The sequence below is a fragment of the Emys orbicularis genome, chromosome 2, assembly GCF_028017835.1.
Source record: "Emys orbicularis isolate rEmyOrb1 chromosome 2, rEmyOrb1.hap1, whole genome shotgun sequence".
In the NCBI taxonomy this organism is placed as follows: domain Eukaryota; kingdom Metazoa; phylum Chordata; order Testudines; family Emydidae; genus Emys; species Emys orbicularis.
Window position 1 is genome coordinate 275144703 of NC_088684.1, and position 19411 is coordinate 275164113.

The following is a 19411-nucleotide window of genomic DNA, read 5'->3' on the forward strand; positions in this document are numbered from 1 at the left end:
CTAGAAGAGAGTTTAGAGAAGGTCTAGAGTCAAAGCCAAAAAGACCAAAAAAGTTACTGGTTACTCCCACGTATTTTCCATATGCCTCCAGATCCAGAACATGGAAGTAAGTTGTTTAGGGACTTGTTTAGTTGAGCTCTCCAACAGGCAAACAATTCACTGCCCTTGCATGGTGGTAGATGTGTGTGTGTGTTTTCTGCGTCACTTGTACAATATCCTGCAAAAGGCTCTATATGTGTGGACCCATGCTTCCACAAAGAGACCCTTTCTTTGACTTCAAGGTAGTATTGGTCCAAACTTGCAGACCCTTTCAGAGGACCAGGGCTTTAGGTTGTAAGGCCATCAGGGCAGAGACTGTTTATTTTGTGTCTTGTACAATGTAGATTACACTGTCTGTGGATAATCAATAAGTTTTATGCAGAATGCAAAGCCCAGCTTTACAAGACCTGCTTTTAGAGGATTAGATAGAGGGCTTGTCACATTGCCTAGGCACATGTGAGTCAAATTAAGACCTTTACACAGAATTTACTTGATTTTATTAAAGGTTTAAATCAAAACGTTAGTATCATTTTATGTTCTTTTTATATATTTAATTTAAAAAAAAATCTATGTAGAGCTCAACCCTGTCTAACCAAAAAGTTTCAGGGGCACAAAACCTTTGAATATACAGGGGTCTGAATAACAGGGAGTGTGACAGCCTAAGTGCTGCACAGCCCGGGGTGTAACCTAGATGCAGACAACAGGGAGTTTGAGATTAAAGAGGTTCCAATAAACAGGGCTTTACTGTACTCCAATGGCTTACTGCAAATGGAGCAGACACTGAGGACATTAATTATTTAGCAGAACTTTTTCTTTAATATTATTTTCTTCTGTGTTAGCAATCTAAGGTTCCAGATTCATATTCTTTAATCACATGACAACTAAGAAGGGAAATGCCCTGAAGAAAAAGGTTCCTTGTCACTTAAATGGGCAATCTACCTGCTGTGTAACCTTTTATTTTCGTAGGAAATATGTAATGTTTTGTGGTCATGCTTTTCTATGGAACGCTGTTGCCATCTTTCTCCTCCATATAAGCCCCACTGTACCAGTTACCTTCATTGCCTGGTTTCCTAAACGAAGTGCCACAGAGTGTAATATGTCCGTTTTGAAATCAGACTGAGTCCCAACACACTCATTTGTTTGCTACACTCACAAGGAAGGGCAAAAGAGCTATTTGCCCTTCATTATGAATTTAGCAAACAAATATGCCTTTAAATAACTAAACACGCAATGGGAATCTTGCATAAGATTTGGGGGTACAGTGTTTCTTCAACAGTAACCCAGATTCTTCCCCCTGGAAGCAATAATCTGCAATAAATGAACTAGTTAATAACTATTTGATTAGGGGAAATAGTCCCAGCATTTCAGTGTGTCGGGAAGCATAATATTCTGAGTCCATATGGTCTACAGCAAAAAAAAAAAAAGCCTTACAATCCCTTTTGTAGCATCCCTTCTTGTAAGCTGCCCCTTAGGCTTTTCCCAGATAAACTGGCAGTATGTTTTTATTCCCTACAGTGCAGTTCTCCCTTCCTTTCTATCAGGTCCTAGGCATATCCGTCAGCCCAAATGGGAGCTGAGTTTGCAAGCTGACAGGGGATGGAGAGGGCTGGTGGTGCTGATGTCAGAGCCAAGAGACAGTTGTGATTGGATCTAATTAGACTTTGCAGCAGCAAATAGACAAGCTCCCTGCATGATTGGCTTCAAAGTGGCTGGTGCCAAACAACTAGCAGAGGTGCAAAAAGTAGAAGCAGTGCATTTACAGCCCTGATAAAGGAAGGCAGCCGGAGTGAGAGCTACCAGGCTCTTGAGCAGCTTCAGTCTATACCTTTCCACAGTTCTCACTACAAGCAGTTAAGCATGTCAGCTCAGAAGATCAGAGACACTTAACCCAGCTGATGCCAAGTGACAGAGAATAATTAGAAGTAAACATCACGCAGTACTAAAAAGTGAACCTTATCCACAGATCTATAAAGCAGCAAGAACCAGAGGTGAAAATATACAAGAAAGAAAAGACTCTACATTCTTGTTTACTGAACTACAGTTATGACATCAGTTCTGGGGAACAACAGAGCTTCTGGAGGTCCAAGTAGTCAACTAAAATGCAAGTCCAAAAGGAGGAGGAGAAGAAGATCAAAGAGGAAAGGTAAGATTTGCTTTCCCTCTGCCTTTCTTTTCTTTCATTCTCTCTCTTCCTTGTTCTCTCTCTCACACGCTCTCTGGGCTGCTGCTGCTTTTGTTGTCTATTTATTTTGGACATATGCACTTTTTGTAGCCTCCAGGATGCTGTCTACACAGAACGCTGGGTACAGGGGTTGCGAAATACCCCACAATTTCATGTAGGCGGTAACAAAGAGAGCCTTGCAATTGCTGGAAGTAAGGGGATGCCTGTAAAAGAATAGGGATTGTTATTTTGTTAAAGGAAAAGGGAAGTGTTTTCTTTCCGTCTTTCTTTGTACTGGATTGAATCAGTTTAATTATCCAGGTTCTGCAGCGCAACTCAGCAACTCAACAATCCACGGCTAGTGCTTCCTTTGACCCTGTCAGAGGTAATGTTATCACATGATTCCTAATGAAATAATACATCGAGCAGTCCTAGGAATTAAAAAAGGGAATAAAAGGAAGTGAGGCTTTTCCAGTTTTTTTTTTTCCAAATACAAATCACCTTCAGGTTCAGAGTTGCTCATACAACTGACACTGGCTTTCCAATAACATGGGACCAGTTTTAATTTATCTGAGTATTTCTCCTATGACAATTATGAACTGCCTAATAAGTCTCACTTGCACATGTCTTATGTAGCAGAAATTTAGTATGTAAAAGAGGATAGAGGATACACCATCTTGTTGGTAATGAAACAAGCTGAAAATCAGTGTGGGGAGAAAAGCAGTTTTCTGACAGGTTGCTACTTACAAACTGTTATTTTTGCCTTGTTATTAATATTTGCCTAAGCTTGCTGTAGTAAAGTTAATAAATGCATTTCTCTAACCAAACCTGCATTATAGAAATGCTAGATTTGTAATTACTCTAATCCAAAAATAAGTGAAGCTACAGAATGTCATTGCAGACTGTGAGTATGCCTTAGATAAAAGCTTTTCCCAAGACAGTCTTGCTTTCTCATAGAGAGGGAATAAGACACTACTGCCACATTCCTGGTGCTATGCCTGAACAGTTAAAGTTAAGATATTGCAAGTACTTGAAAGTAAAATAAAATTGATTTAATAAGCAGAATGTCAGAAATGCCCAACTGCAATTTGTTAGACTATAAAGATGCTAATACAAAAGGGTTTACCAGAGCTGTAAATTCCACCTAGTCTGTAATTGTCATTGCTTCCCAGGCCTAAGATAAGTTTCTGTCAGCTAGCTCATCAGCTCAAGCTGTTCTTTTAAAGCCTTTGAGTACATTATTTCTTTTTCAGATTCTGGAAATTAACCAGACAGTTTGCAAGCCCTAAATGTCAATTATTCATGTGTCTTTTAATTATTGCCTCACATGAAAGCCATTGGGCGCGCATCCTGATAACTTTCTAGAAAGGCTTCAAAACAGGCTTTCTGTGGCGACTTGCAATAACTAGCCAAATGCTAAAAGGGGAACTCTGCATAATTGGATTGTCACTATCATATGTTTACCAGAAACTCCATCTTTTTGTTCAAAATTTTAGTAACAAATAGTGCCCTAAAAGTACCAGTAAGTAAAAGTAAGTGTACGTGAATGGATACTTGAAATAGAAAAGCAGCAAGCTGCATGTAACCTTGACTTATTTCAACAAATCTTTAATATTTTCTAATAGCTCATACCAAAGGGGCTTCTACAATTGTGCTTTATGCTGTGTCACAAAAGAAATATTATCTAAAGTACCAAGCAAGGGAAAAGTCCACCCCACAATTAATGTGGATTAAATCTGTTAGTTTGTAAGGCTCTCTGCTTTTACCGAAACCTAGCTCTACTGACTTTATAATAAGTTATATGTGCTTTAGCAAATCTACTTATCCGGACGTTAAAATTTGGCCACAGACTGTTATCCTAAACTTGGGTACAGAAATGAATCAATAATTTATTTAACTATAGAAGAAAGATTCAAAGGCTAATTACACTTGTTAGTTTTGTTTCTAAGACAACAGAAAAAAGTGAAGATCTTTAATAAGGTGCCGTTTCCTATAAACTCTGTGTTTTGCTGAAATAATATGGAAGTTAGGCATCTTCTTCAGACAGCAAAGTTGCTAAATGATAACTATTTGCAGAATGCACAACTGGAATTTGGTAGAATTCCTGAAAGGAATTGATACATTTGTCCAATAGTAGATAGACAACTTTCAGGATCTAATTTCTGATTCCTTGGAATATGTACATTTGTAACCAGTTTCTGAATATTTTAACTGGTTAGCATGTGAATTGTGTTATTATTCTAATTTCCCTGCCCATAGGCTCATAGTGCACACTCACAAAAATTCATATGCACATGAATATATGATGACAACTTAAGGAAAACCCAATATTAAACCTGTTGGATCTGTTTTTTAGGTCACAACAGTTTCCATACTGATTGTATGTTGTTTTTTTTACTAAGACCAGTTAATTGCTGATACAAAGGTGTTGTTCAATGCATCAGATACATTGGGCACTCAACAAGAAAAAAAGAACACATCTTTTACATGAGTAAATATGGGTCCCACTGTTTTTCAGATACTGCGCACAATGTAATCTATTTTAATCAATTGAGAAAACCTTTTAAAAAGGATTATACCAAAGGTTTATGCATTTAACTATTTTCCAGTGTGTGTTTTACTATCTACAGCAGGTACATTTTTGGCAGGTGTTATTGAAGAAAATAAACAGGGGGTCGGGTGACTGTGTGCGTGTGTGTGCGCGCATATATGTGTATATATGTGTGTGTGTGTATGTGTGCACACAGAGACACTCACCTCAGTGATAATTTTAATTTAGTAGAAATCAGTGTGAGAAAATAAAATATATCTGAAGACACACACTCTTCAAGAGACATTACAAACAGATCATTTATAGAAATAAATTCCTTATGCCAGCTATATATTACATATGTGATGTGTTTATATACCAGGTTAGTAAGTTGTACTACTTTATAAAACACTTAGGCATGCTTTGGAGTAGAAGCAAGTATTACTCTCTATTTGACGCCATTCTTCATCTCTTTCTGATTTTACTTTCCAGGTTTTTGTTCATTTTCTTACACTGATTGATGTGCATTTTAATGCAATGCCTCTGTGTATCGATGTATAATCCTTTGCTGTGTTTTTCATTGATCCTGGCACTATGCTTTAGGAGTTACGTTACCTCAGAGGCAGTTACATCTGAGGGAAACAAATTACATTCTACAAAAGTTAAATTTCTGCATTTATTTAGGACAAATATAGTGAAAGGGACATACTGTCACAGGGACAGGCACTATTTCTGTATATGTAAATCAGGCAGTGGGGAATGTAACTACCATGTACTGTATGGTTCAATGTTCAAAGATATTGTTCAGTTATTTAATATTCCCTGTATTATGTTTATAGTGAATGAGTCTCAGGGCTTAGTTAAGACCCTAGTATTAGTGGTATAATCAAATGTCCATGCAGTGTGTATCACATTACAAGCATATTTACATAGAAATTTAATTTAGTTTTACACTACTTGCAGAAAGTGTATTGGAAGGCTAAAATATTCTGATATTCATAGCTATTTTGTAAGCAATTATGGTTAGGAATAGTTGCACTATCATTCAGAAAATAACTATTTTAACTCTTAATCGTATGTAAATATCATAATTTCTCAAAGGGCAGATGTAAAATAAAGACAGATATTTGCCAGAATATCAGCATGCTAATTTTCTGTAAATTACTAATGGCAGGTCTGTAGCGGTATTGATTTCATTCTTTTTATCTTTGTCTCTTAAGGGAAATATGCTTAATAATTTGGATAAATCCACATTAACATTTAGTGGCTTGTGTCCCATTGCAAAACAACAAAAAACACCTTGCAAATTCATATGTATCCGAGTTTGAAACATAATAGATTATAAACAGATTATTGGTAAAATTCACTCCAGAGCCCTGAACAAATTCTGTGCAGAAATAGGAAGGGAAGGGCAAGAACTTTAAAAAGAAAGTTTGTTTTCAGATGAAAATGCTTTAAAAGGGACTAAAATAAAACAGAGTTGTAACATGCTGATCATGCTGTAAAAGGCCAAGCTTCCATGAGCCTTCCTCATCTTGGTGGAAATCAACATTTGGAATCTTAACGTGAAGTTGGTGGGTTGGAATGTACCACTGCTTCATTATTTTCCAATACACGACAGCAATTACATTTACTCATTGTTTGAGTGTGATTTCTTCAAATCCATTGGTTAAACTTAATCGTAGAAAAATGGAGTGAATCACATATAAACACAAAGTGAAATGCTGCAATAGAGAGAGAGAGCTGAGCTCGCTATTGATACTTAGGGGCAAGAAATAAAAGTTGGCAAAATAAACCCAGTAAGTGCAGCGGATGGTGAGAGAGCCAGGATTATGATGCAATGAAATTCCAGAAAAAATTAATGAAATAACAAGATTGTGCTAAGGATGGAAAGAGGAAGTCAGCTTGATTCTTCATCACCCAGCAATGACAAAGTAATAAATGAGCATGTTTCATCTTGGTTCAGGGACACAGCTCCTTCTCCACGACAGGATTTTGACGTGCTTCAAGATGTGCTCTGCTTATCTCGTACCCTGACAGCTCAAGAGGAAGGGACTGAATTTGGTGATAAAATTAAATTGATTAAGCCTTTATCCATCTAATTTTCAACCTTTTTTTTTAACTATTACCTCCAATTTCTAGTGATCCGTGTAATGACAGCAATTTGAGATTGCATCAAGGGCATTAGCTACGATGGCTGAACTTAAATTTAGAATAAAAGTATGGAATTCATGCGTCGATATCTAAATAGTGGAGGATTTGGTTATAGCAGAATTGCCTCGTCCTAGCAACAGCATGTAAGTGAGGAGACAATAAAATTGAGCATTTTACCTTACCAGAGAGAGCAAAATATTTTGGATTAACCTTAAAATGTTTATGTAAAGGAGAAAAAGTACTAGCATATAAATCAATAATATATCCACACTGTACCTGTGCACTCCTTGTAAATAGCTGTCTTCATTTTTTCGAACAATTAGAAATTAATTCAGGTTTTTTTGCTTTCTATTATGGCCATTCAAAATCTCTTAAAGACACCCGCAAAGCATCACAATGCAGAAAATGACTGTATGTCACTTAACATCTGTCATTTCTCTTTGTGAGTTGAGCAGGTGAATTTTCCCACACGGTTCTACACACCCAGGCTCACAAACTCCAGTTTATTAAGCGAGATTAATGCAGTTTTTAAAACATTTACGACAGCCCTTTCTGAAGTTCTACTGATACAAATGGGAAACACTGCACTAAAAATTAAAGGTCAGTTGAAATTGCCTAATGAAATATCAAAGCCACTAAAGGTCTGTACAAACAGTTTTATTAGCTTTACTTCCATTTATGTCTGTACGTGATAGTAAAAGAAAAAGTGAAACATTAGAATATCTAATATCCAGTAATTGAACTACTTGGAAACCCTCCTGGCCAATATGCTATAGGTTTTGTGAGTAGTAATGAACCTAAATTGATTCCTACATTTAGAGCCAACTATCTCTACAACCTTCCAGGCAGTTTACAGTTTTTCCTTTGTAAACTATTAGTTATCCAGACAATAAAGCTGATATGCATCAGCAGATACATCAATCTAAAAGGGTCCATGATAGACTTGACATTTTTTATGCATCACAGCCTGATTTCCCTGTAAATTACATAAGCGCCAATAGTAAATAAAGTGCTTACATTTCTTCCCTATCTAATCTTCGTTCCCTGTTGGCTGCATTGTTTAAAATTCAGACAACCTAGCAGAGTTTGCAAAAGCATGTTGTAATTGTGAATGTAACAAAAGAGCACTTTGTTAACTCATGGAAGCAGCTTATCAACTCATAATAGTGACTAAGCCCTTGTAATTCATAAAGTAACCAAATGTGATACCTTTAGTGTACAAGTGATCTGGTGGCTTGTTGTTAAGTTTTCTTAATATCCCTTCTTTAAAAGGTGTATTTTTTTTCTTTTTTACATGCAACGAGAGAAAGCATTTACTATTTATTTGAAGTATGAAGATGTATTTCTGGACTCTGAATTAACCATAAAGCCACTCAAGGACTCTGAATTAACCACTGAAGCCACTTAATGAAAACTTGTGCTGAGTGTGCAGTAGTGGTGAGAAAGGCAAACAGAAGGTTAGGGAGAAAAACTAACAGGATGGAAAATAACACTTAAAATATTACAGCGCCATTATGTATATGAATGGAACGCCCTCGGCTGGAATGCTGTGTTTAATTCTGGTCATCTGGTCTCAAAAAGATATCACAGAAGTAGCGGGATCTAGAGATGTGTAACACAAAGAATTAGTGATGTGGAAAGTCTTTCATCTGAAGAGAGGAAACATGAGAGGGGAGATGGCAAAGGTATACAATTAATGAATGGTAGTAGGGAAGGTAAATCAGGTGGTCCTCTTTGCCTAGTCTTATAATACAACACTGAAACTGAAAGACAACACATTTAAAATTGATAAAAGGAAATATATTTTTATGTAACACATAAATTCATGGAGGTTAAGTCCATTAATGGCTATTAGCCAGGATGGGTAAGGAATGGTGGCTCTAGCCTCTGTTTGTCAGAGGGTGGAGATGGACAGCAGGAGAGAGATCACTTGATTATTACCTGTTAGGTTCACTCCCTCAGTGGCCAATGCCAGGTGCCCCAGTCGGTAGACAGGATACTGGGCTAGATGGACCTTTGGTCTGACCCAGTACGACCGTTCTTATGTTCTTATGTTCTTATGAACCTGCGGAACTCACTGCCTCCAGATATTTTTTACTTCAAGATCTTAATAAGATTTTTTTAATCCTGTATATATGGATACTGGGCTTGATCCTGCACAATTGAGATCAGTGAAAAGTTTGCCATTGATTTAAGTGAATGCAGAATCAGGCCAGAATGAGAGCACCCACTGATGAATTAATAGGATTTTGTTTTTAAATAGGAGATATAAATCCTTGTTCTTCAAAGCATAATCCAGCCACTAACTAAAGGGGCTGGATGGGTTAGGAGAAAAGTTGCCCTACAGGAAAGCTATTCCACACCTCTTTCACCTTACTCTGGTCTCCTGGCCATTGTCAGCAATACAGTACTTCAGATTTTGCTGTTGTGTAAGATTTAAAATGCCTACAGTAAAATAGCTAGAAAAAACATATGGTTAAAATGACATGTGTGGGCAGATAATGATTTCTTTTTAAGCAAAAGAAAACGAGTGATATGAAATGACAGCCAGATATTATTATTATTTCTTTGTATTATCATAGTACCCAAATACAGTAAGTGTTTTATAATCTGTATATTTACATCAGTGGATTAGTCCTGCAACCCTTAAATAGTCTTATTTATGCAAGTGGTCCCATTGAACTGAGGATTGGGTCCCAAAGTAGTTTTAAATGCATCTGATTTTGGATATATGACACCTGCTAATATTGTTAGGCTGTCCTGATAGTAAAGGAGGTTGTTGGTTCTTTTTCTTTTCTTTTTCTTTTCTGGGGTTCAACAGTGGTTCACAACTAGATTTCAGTCTGAAATCTGCAGAACAAAGTGACTTTACCATCTTTAGATAATCTTTGCTCTCTCTAAGAGAAGCTTTGTTCAAAATTATTGGTGGAGTCATCGCTCTCTCACTGTTAATGAAACACCAGCATGAAGAGTCAAAGGTGTATGAGGAAAAAAAGTTGAATGTGACAGACTTTATATCTCCATCCTTGTAGAAAGAGATTTACACCAAATTAATTTAATATAATTGCCTGGTTCTTACCTCTTCTTAGAAGCTGAAAAATGGCTGTTTATTCCTTAAATGGTGATTGGAGGGGAAAGGGGGGAAGGCAGTTAGATGCCATGGGAAATATGAACCAGAAATAAATATCAAACAATAGCTCTGACGCCCGCACTAATGACATATCACCTTCATACCAGGCCTTAAGCTTCTACTTGCATTGTAATCTCATAGTAAGGTCCTGCTCAGCATGAGCCAGGGTAGTAGAATTGTGCCTACTGTATATATATATAAAAAATGGTCTCCAGCTGCTCTAGACGTCTAGACATGCTAAATTGATGGGTATCATAAACCCAGGTTGTATTAGGAAATAGCTCTTAAACACAGTGGAATCCAAACAGTTCTTACTTCAATGTGGGTTATTATTGGTTTTTATAATATTATGTTTACGAATTTTATGTATACCTGTAGATATAGATAAAAAATATAAATGCACACACACAGACATAGTGTGTGTATATATACACAGACATGCATATATATATAATAATCCCAAATATATTGTAGTTAAAACAAATATGTGAAACCATCCAAAGAAAATAGCAAATAGAAAAAAAAATGGAGAAATAAATACATGGAAGGAACTCTTTCTAATCACAGTTTCCAAATTATAGCTACAGTATATGAAATGAGTACATTTGCTACATATTTTTTATACTTGGTTACTAGACACGATAGCTAATTTAAACAGGTTTTCTTCTAATGAACTCAAATATGGCAGACCCAGAAGTTAAATGAAAACATTTAACGTTAAAAATGAGAGGATTTGGTTTAAGCCCCTTCATGTGCTGATCTTGTTTCAGCTGCATCTATGGCAAAACTCACACTTCAGTGGGAACAGAAGCAGACCCTAAGCTTGTGTTTTGTATTACATTCATCCTATCATCATCATCATGTTCCTATTACGCTTATCATACCTGCCACAGAATACATATAGATTCCTGAGTAGTTTATAAGTAAAATAAACTTTCCTTTAGCTGATATCCAGGTTGTACCTTCCTTTCCCCTTGTCAATCACTTCTATTCGGATGTTGAAATTTATACAAATGGTAAGTTAGGGGTTGGGGAGATCACAGCTGTCTGTATTGTCTCTATCCATTGTTAAGCAGCAGAGACAGTAATTAAATTGCAGCTCAGCTCTTGCTGTTTATGTCTTTAAAAGTTTAAAAAGAACAGCGTGAGCAGAAAATGTTCCCTAATGTCATTGACAGAAGATTTCCTTGAGCTGCTAACTGCTACGCAATGTATTAATCGATCTGTGGTGCAGCATTTATTTATGCTAAAGCATCTGATATATTTGTCTGTAAAATCTGTTATTTTAAAAATCATGATATTTGGCTCATTTTCATCACAGATCGCTTTAAAATGACCAATTTTACAGGCATCTGCCATACTCCACAAAGATTTATTTTATTGACTGCAGTAGTCACAAAATATACCTTATGTGCATTCAGCTGAAAGCCATGAACTTAGTCACTTGATGATAAAAAAGCAAAAAAATCCTCATACTACAAATTCTCCAGTATTCCAACACATACTGAAAAGGGGGGTACCTAGTATTCAAGTATAAACACTACTTCAATTCTCCTAGCACAAGCCAAGAGCAAGACTGCTTACATGAACTTGTGTCCTAGCAATAGTGTATAGTAAAACCATACCTTTCCTCTGTATTCAGTTGCTAGGAGAATGGAGAATTTGTAGATCTAAGCATGTCTGGGACAAATTGTAAACAGTGAGGATGAAATGCAGTCAGACACCAACTTGTCATGAGTATCCCGCTCCCAATGGATGACAATTTGTTCTCAAACCAGATGCGTTTGTTAAGGTCTTCACCTACTTTGATTAGTGAGCAGTGAAATAGAAATTAGGAGTCTTTGCTTTTTTTTATAAGTGTGGTTTGCAAGAGTAATAGGACTAATAATGGCTTTTACAGAACACACTTTTACAGATGAGTTAGACAGTGCACATTTTGTTAGCCAGATGTTATGTTCTGAATAAATGGCATCAGACTCCAAAAAATAATTCTAGTCAGTAATATGCTAGAGGGCTCCTGTGAGGACTCCTGGGAGTGCCTTGTTAAAATTGCACCCTCAAATTGGAAGGAGGGTTGGGGAGTTTCCCCTGCCTGACACCGAGATTATCCTCTTTCTTCAGGTAATTCTAACTCATCCAAGCCAAAAAGGACTCTTACTGCCAGGGTTAATAAAAATACATCATCATCATCATCATCATACTTGGTACCTGTGCTTTTAATATTCAAAGCACTTATGCAGAAATTATCATATTAAGTCTCACAATTAGAGAGGCAGACTACCTAAAATTCACAAGTGAGGAAACTGAGCAGGAGTGGTCCACGGACCTCAGGGTCCGGATCAGGTTTAGAATTTAGGAGTTTATAACACCCAGTTCTGTGCACTAAACCCTTATTCACATTTCAGAAGCAAATTTTTGCCTTTGGAATTAATCAAATTGCACGAAATTTTCTCCATGGAATGTTTTTCTAGGAGAGGACAGCCCCTGGTATCCCTGGCCATTTCAAATTAATGAAGTTGACCAATGTGCCATACTGCAGTATCAATATTCACAATACAGGAACAGAGTGTAGACAAGGTCAGCAAATAAACCTATTATATTTCTTTTTGAAACAGTGTTGCCTTTGTCTTTGGTAGTGCTTACACAAGTGTTTTGTTATTTTTAAATGGGAAAACATTGGGTAGGGCCAGAGCCTCAGCTTGTGTTATGTTAGTGTAACTCTTTTAATTAGGATGGAGCTAAATTTTTCCCACAATCACTAGTGCTGTACATGTGGTAGAAGGTTTATGGGAAGCTGAGTGAGAAGATATTGTTGGGAACCACTTCTTCAAATATTAGCGGCATATCACAGGCTTTTTGTAAGACTAGTATATTTGTGTAATACATGTTTTCCCTTTTCTGATGTTAAAGGGGAATTTGTATACAGGACTGATTGAAATGGTTAGAGATTTTTCTAAAACACATTGAAATGAAATGCTTAATTTAAAAGGTGTAATGACTCTCAAGTTTATCTAATTTTGTGCAACATTTATCAGAAATCTTCACTATCCCTACATTTCTTCTTTGCCAGCAACTCACTCTGTCTATGTGTGCCCATTTCCTGAAAGATCACTAGGTTGCTGTATTGTTTAGAGCAGTTTCCATTATAAACTGTGTATACTTCTTAGTCATAAATAATTGCTATGAGCTAAAACATGGCAGGTAATTCAGAGATCAAGAACAAATTTGAAAAGAATAAGCATGCTGATTTTGTAGGTTACAGGATTAAAAAATTACTAGTATCTGCTGTTATTTTTCATTCTGAAAACTAAAAAAAAGTCTTTTTTATTTTTTTTAAAGAACAGAGAAGTTGTGGTTCCTTAGTTGATAATGTGTATTAGTGACTTTATTTAGGAACAAAAAAAGCCACAAAAATAAAAGTCACCAACAAATTCCTTTCCTTCATTTATTTAGACATTCCCAAGAATTTGTAGTACGCTGACTTGAGCTGTATGTGAATTGGCAACATAGAAACTGTCTCAGTCTTTCGCAGTAATGACTGAAAAAAATGTCGAAGGATAACTGTAAAGGCTCCAAAGAAACCATTATTGTCACAATATATAGTTATTAAGCAAAGCCTATGTAACTCTCCAGACACATGAATTGCACAATTTTATTGTCTTTCTCTTCAACCAGCCTCCACCAAAACATCTTTCTCTGTCATCCCCACCTGTTGTTCTTGTCTTACATGTCTATACTGAAATGTAAGCCCAGGTCTGTGGGACCAGGGCTTGTGGACTCAATATTTCCAAAGCTGTTCTTGAGGATCCACACTACATTGTAAACCTGGGTTTACAATTGCTGGACCCAGGTCTCCGAGCCACATCAAAGTGTCCAAACTGCGCTATGCAGACCTTTTGACTTGGGTCTGCGGCTTGAGCTGTGTCCATGCTGCAAAGTGACAGGGCTAGCCCCCTCACTCCCCAAAGAGTGTGAGGACCTGGGTGCTTGCTGACCTGAGTCAGACTGAATTGTGGATGCGGATGGAAGGGGGGCTTGGGCTCAAACCTGAATCAGAGCCCAGACTTAGTGTGCCATGTAGACATACCAAAGTCCAGCCATACAAATCATTACTCATGGAGAAAACTTATTCAAGCAAATATTGGGAGTACTTATGAGTGACCCTTAGATTGTGCAATGTCTTCAGGGCAGGGATCCTGTTATCTGTTTTTTTCCAGTGCCATGCTGTTCCAAGGCATTATGACCCCGATTGAGAAAAACACTTTAGCATTTTCTCAAAAATCCCATCCTTATTTAGCAAAGTACTTAAATACATGCCAAAACCCCTTTGAAGTCAATGGGACTTAGCGCAAGTTTAAAGTTAAGCATGTACTTAAAAGCATTGCTGACTCAGGACCTGTATAGGTAATAAATAATAGTAATTGTCCTTTTGGTAAATAATTCATATTTTTAAAAGTCCTCAATATATATATTTAATAGTGTATGTTTTAAAAGGCCCCTTCACACAAATTTTCCCATTCATGCACTTATAGAACATGAAGAATTCATTTTCCCCTGAAAACCTTCTCTTTACAATAACAAAAGAGAGTGACCTGTGAAGTATGTTTCTGCAATACTAAGGTTGAAACAGTCCCCAATAAAAGCAAACGTATTGCAAGTCAAGACATTCCTTCCTCCAACCTCCCCCCCGTGTCTGTTATATAGCCTCATATTTGCGTATATGCAGCAATAGTGAGACACAACAGGGTGAAGGATGGCTCATCAAGTTTGACTTTAAGCCATCTCGCTGTTGGTGGTTTGCAGCATTACATTAATATTGCCTGTGCTGGTTTGGTATGGTTTTACATAAATGTACGCCTGTCCACCTGTGCAGTCAGACACAGACTGACATACAAACAATATCCTTTTACTCTAGTATACTGCAGTGCACTGTGATTCAGATGATGCTGATTCACTGCATGAGGTTAAAAAAAAGGCTTTTCAATAATCTTCAGTGTATGTTTTGTATGTTCATACACATACACGTAGACAGACATATTACACCATATACTGTTATGCATGCAGTCAAGCATGCACACAGTCACCCAATCTGTACACAAAAACATACTGTGAAGTTAACACTCTTATGGTGCCCTGACTGAATATAGGAAGCGGGCTTCAATCAATTCCGAGACAGCTTCTCTGTGCTGAATATTACATAAATTTCTCCACAACAGCTTGTTTCAGAAACTTTCTCTAATAATGTAGATTAAATTAAATTGTTTCTGCTGCTTTAATGCATATTCATCAGATAAAAGCCCAGACAATTATTATGATAGTTTCTCTAGCAGGTGGAGTATGTTTTAGGATTTGATGGACATGGGATTTGATGGAGTAATCTCAGTGAAATTTTGTGGATTATTTTTATGATGGGGGTTAGCATAAAAAGTGAGAACGTAAGCAGATTTTAAGGTGATTTCATTATGTTTTTACATTTGTTTCCTTTTATCATTTTAAACCTAGAATAAGTTCATGCTTTGAACAAATGCAAGTGTTTTAAGGCAAGCAATGAACCACACAAATAAATGCTGCCTAAGCAATATATTATAAAATAACGTTAATCATATGCAATAATGTTACTAAAGTAATTGATTTTATTGCATTTATTTTCTTAAATAGTAGGAAGACCCCAAAGAAAATGTTATTTTATACTTTTGCAAAAGTTACATGTTGTGTTATATATATGTGTTTGTGCGGTATGCATATTACAATACATATTTTGGTTCATAAGAAGTCGCTAATACAATTGACAACATACACATCATAGTCTATGGGAAAATGCAAATAGAAATCAAAGCACAACTTCACTTTTTTAAAAATTGAAAAGAAAAAAAAGATTGGTAGCAAAAATGAGCCAAAGAGACCTGAAGTCTGATCCTTTTCCCATTGAAATTAGAGGGAGTTTTGCCACTGAAACAGGATCAGGCTCTATTCCGATTAGGAATCCTGTCCCATAGATCACGCTCACATGGGTAGTCGCATTGTTTTCAATGCAAATTGACTTCAATGGCAATACTTATATAATCAGTGTCAAATAAACTGGCATTATAAATAATGGGTCGCTGCCAAATTAGAGTTTCCAACAGAAAATGGAAGTTAGAATTGCACACGCAAGAAAAGCCCTTTATTCCATCTCTAAAGTATACAGTTAGAATGTAAAATTCCAGGGGGTTTAAAAATACACTTGGATAACACACAAGAAGTTATCACACTAGACTCCACATCTGTTAATTGCCTTGTTGCTAAATATCAGTAGCAGCACGGTATCTGACTTAACAGAAGTAGACATGTTAAAATGCTATTAATTCCTTTACACTGTTTTGTTACCAATGAAACTTCAGAGCTATGAATGCATGTTTATAATTAATTTCTATTTAAACTCTTATACAGAGACATGGTAGTAATATGCATATTAATATACACAACAGCATGTGCCCCAGCAATGTTTATATTAACCTACATGCATATTCATTTACAGGGGCTGAACTCAATGAGAGTTTTGAGATTGGCTTCACTAGGAGCTGGATCAAGCACCTACTTTTTAACTTACATTGGGCCAAATTCCAAGGGCAGAATTTGGCTCATCAGGTTTTAATTATTTACCATTAAGCACATGTGATTATCTTCCCCCTCCGGTGTTACTACTCTCACACTCCTACATTGTATGAGCTCACCTCCAGCTGCTTTGCTGTGTCTCCTATTTTGTTTATAAAATCTTGCATTTATTTCTTTATGTAGCTATGATAATTGATAGATTAATTAACAAACCTTCAGTTCAGAATTTTCCTATCATTCTCAAGCCATTTATAACCTTAGCCGACAAGTCGAGATTGAAAGTCAGCCTTGTAGTTAATCTCGTCATATACTTCATGAATATTGTTTGTGCTTTATTATGCTGGTTATATTCTCTTACAATGAAATTCATCATGATGCAGAGGACTCCACATCAGGGTGAATTTCATTGTTTCAGTGTTCAAAACCCATGAGTGAGGCCTCCAAAAATGATGTAATTGGCTTAAAAATTGTGAGATTGTAAATAAGTAATAGATTTGGGGTTGGTTTTGTGCCTTCGGGCTTTTGAGGCTTTAGGGCATATTCACAGTTTCAAGATTTTCTCTGCAAACACGAGGGCTAGAAAAAGGAAAGCTGTGATTCTCACCTAATCACATGCTTCCAGTAGGTGGAGCTTTAAGGAAATCACCAAAATTTCAGTGAGACTCCCAACACTATCAGGAGAGTTGGCAACACTGAGTTTGGAGCCTACATTGTCTCCCAGTGCTATGAGATGGTGGGAAAAGGCAGGACAGATGTAGGGCAGCGGGGGAAGGGGGTCTCTGCACCACTGCACCCTGGAAGAGAGAGCTCCACCATGACCATGAATATCAGGATGCATGGAGGGGAGCACAGCAACCACTATTCCATCCCACGGACGGCAACTGTAACCATAGAAGGACTTTCCTGCAGCTAGATGACCCATGCCTGCCAATAGTGTGGGGGGCAGAGTGAGGGCAGCCGGCTTCAGCAGTGTTACTGAGCATGCTCAGTCCATGTGAGCATGCTCAGTACAAGCCAAGCAGCAAATTGGGGGGGGGCGCATGACCCTCCATGCCCCGCCCAGTGCTTCCCCTCATTCATCCCTACAGAACTCTCCTCCATTAAACTTGTTATATAACTTCTTTGAAACAATCGTGATCTAAAGGCTGGGTGTTTCAAACAGCTGGTTGCCATTGTGTGTTTTCGGTTGAAAACTGTGGGACTGGAAACTCTTCCTTCTGATCTTTTCCAGCTCACTGCACAAAGGGAAGCGTGCGAGGTAAATTCTGGTGACATGCTGTACATTCCTGTACAAATGGAATAATGATGGAAAAAATATTTATTTGCCTGTCCCTTATTCTGAACTAGTCACTGTTTCAATCTGCACCTACTAGCACAGAAAGGATGTATTCCTCTGAAAGGGACCAGCTGTCATCAAGCATCCCATAATTTATGTAGCAATTATTGTTTACTCACCACTGAAGCGAATACCCTCATGGACTTGCCAGGCCAAGGACCCAGTCCTTCATTTCAACACGACCTGGGTCAAATGCGTAACAGTCAGACTTTTTCATACATAATTCTTAAGTACAAATAGAAAAGCCATTGATAGCAGTTGTGATACTGCCAGACAGCAATCCACTGAATTATTTTGAAATGATTCCTGTTTTGTTATTCATACAGTCTGAGCCTATAAAAATCTCTTGCTATATTCTGTGCTACTGTTTGCAGTAGTGTTCACAGAGGCAGCCTGGTTCCCGGGCTTCAACTGAGCTCTACACAGCAAGTGAGGGGAGAGCAGGCCCTCCATGTGCCAGGACTGCACACTGCTCTGATGAACTCTTGCACATAAACTCTGGAGAGCATTGTGAATTTTAAAGGGGCAGGTCAGGGGGCACCTCACGGAAGGGTTACTGGGTCTTACTACACGAAGAATGGGGTAGTTTCCTGAGAAGTTTCAGGAATACTGGTTGTGGGAAAGAGGGGACCAACCAGCCATCCCCCAAAGACGCTGGATGCCTAGAGGTGGGTGAGATATGTGGCTGTGTCCTGAAGCTGAGTTTATGACACTGTGAGTGGAACACCCTCCTCCTCAAATGAATGATGAAGAGAATCAGGAAATCCCCTCCCTCTCCCCCCACAATCCATGTTCATCACGTACATACACACGTCCTCTTCACTTTGAGCAAAAATGACAACAACGGCAGCATAGCCTCACAACGACACTTCTGTGTTCTTAATTCCAGCCAACAGAGATAGTTCTCAGTGCCTGTATTTCCTATGCACAGGTGAAAGCTCTGTTTTAACATTATACTTGCAAAAAACATGGATAATTATTGTGAATTGAGACAGAGGCGTTTTAAAATCAATTAAAACAATTCCAACATCCTAGCTGAATTCTTTCCTTTCCAGTTTAGAGATACAGGTGTATTTACATAATACAAAAACAACAGGGAGTCCGGTGGCACCTTAAAGACTAACAGATTTATTTGGGCATAAGCTTTTGTGGGTAAAAAACCTCACTTCTTACCCACGAAAGCTTATGCTCAAATAAATCTGTTAGTCTTTAAGGTGCCACCGGACTCCTTGTTGTTTTTGTGGATACAGTCTAACATGGCTACCGTCTGATACTTTACATAATACAAAGGTTCATAACTACCCTCTTTTACAATATTGTCCCAAACACTGGCCTCGTCATCCCCTCCCTTCCTCCTTCCCTCCCTCCCATAATATGCAAGGGCCTGCTCTCTGTGCACTACTGTGTAGAAGTTGGCTAAAGCAAGGCAGCCAGGCTCCCTCTATAAAGTTTGTGGGTATAAAAGGG

The 19411-nt window shown here is 37.6% G+C and overlaps 1 protein-coding gene across 1 annotated transcript in view; it reads left to right on the plus strand.

The window, feature by feature from the left end:
- Positions 1-2082: 2082 nt before the first annotated feature.
- Positions 2083-19411, plus strand: part of ADARB2 (adenosine deaminase RNA specific B2 (inactive)) — a 409108-nt gene continuing 391779 nt past the window's right edge. The window contains exon 1 of the mRNA XM_065399295.1: positions 2083-2182. Coding sequence (XP_065255367.1) covers positions 2083-2182 — 100 coding nt within the window. The remainder of the gene's footprint in view (positions 2183-19411) is intronic.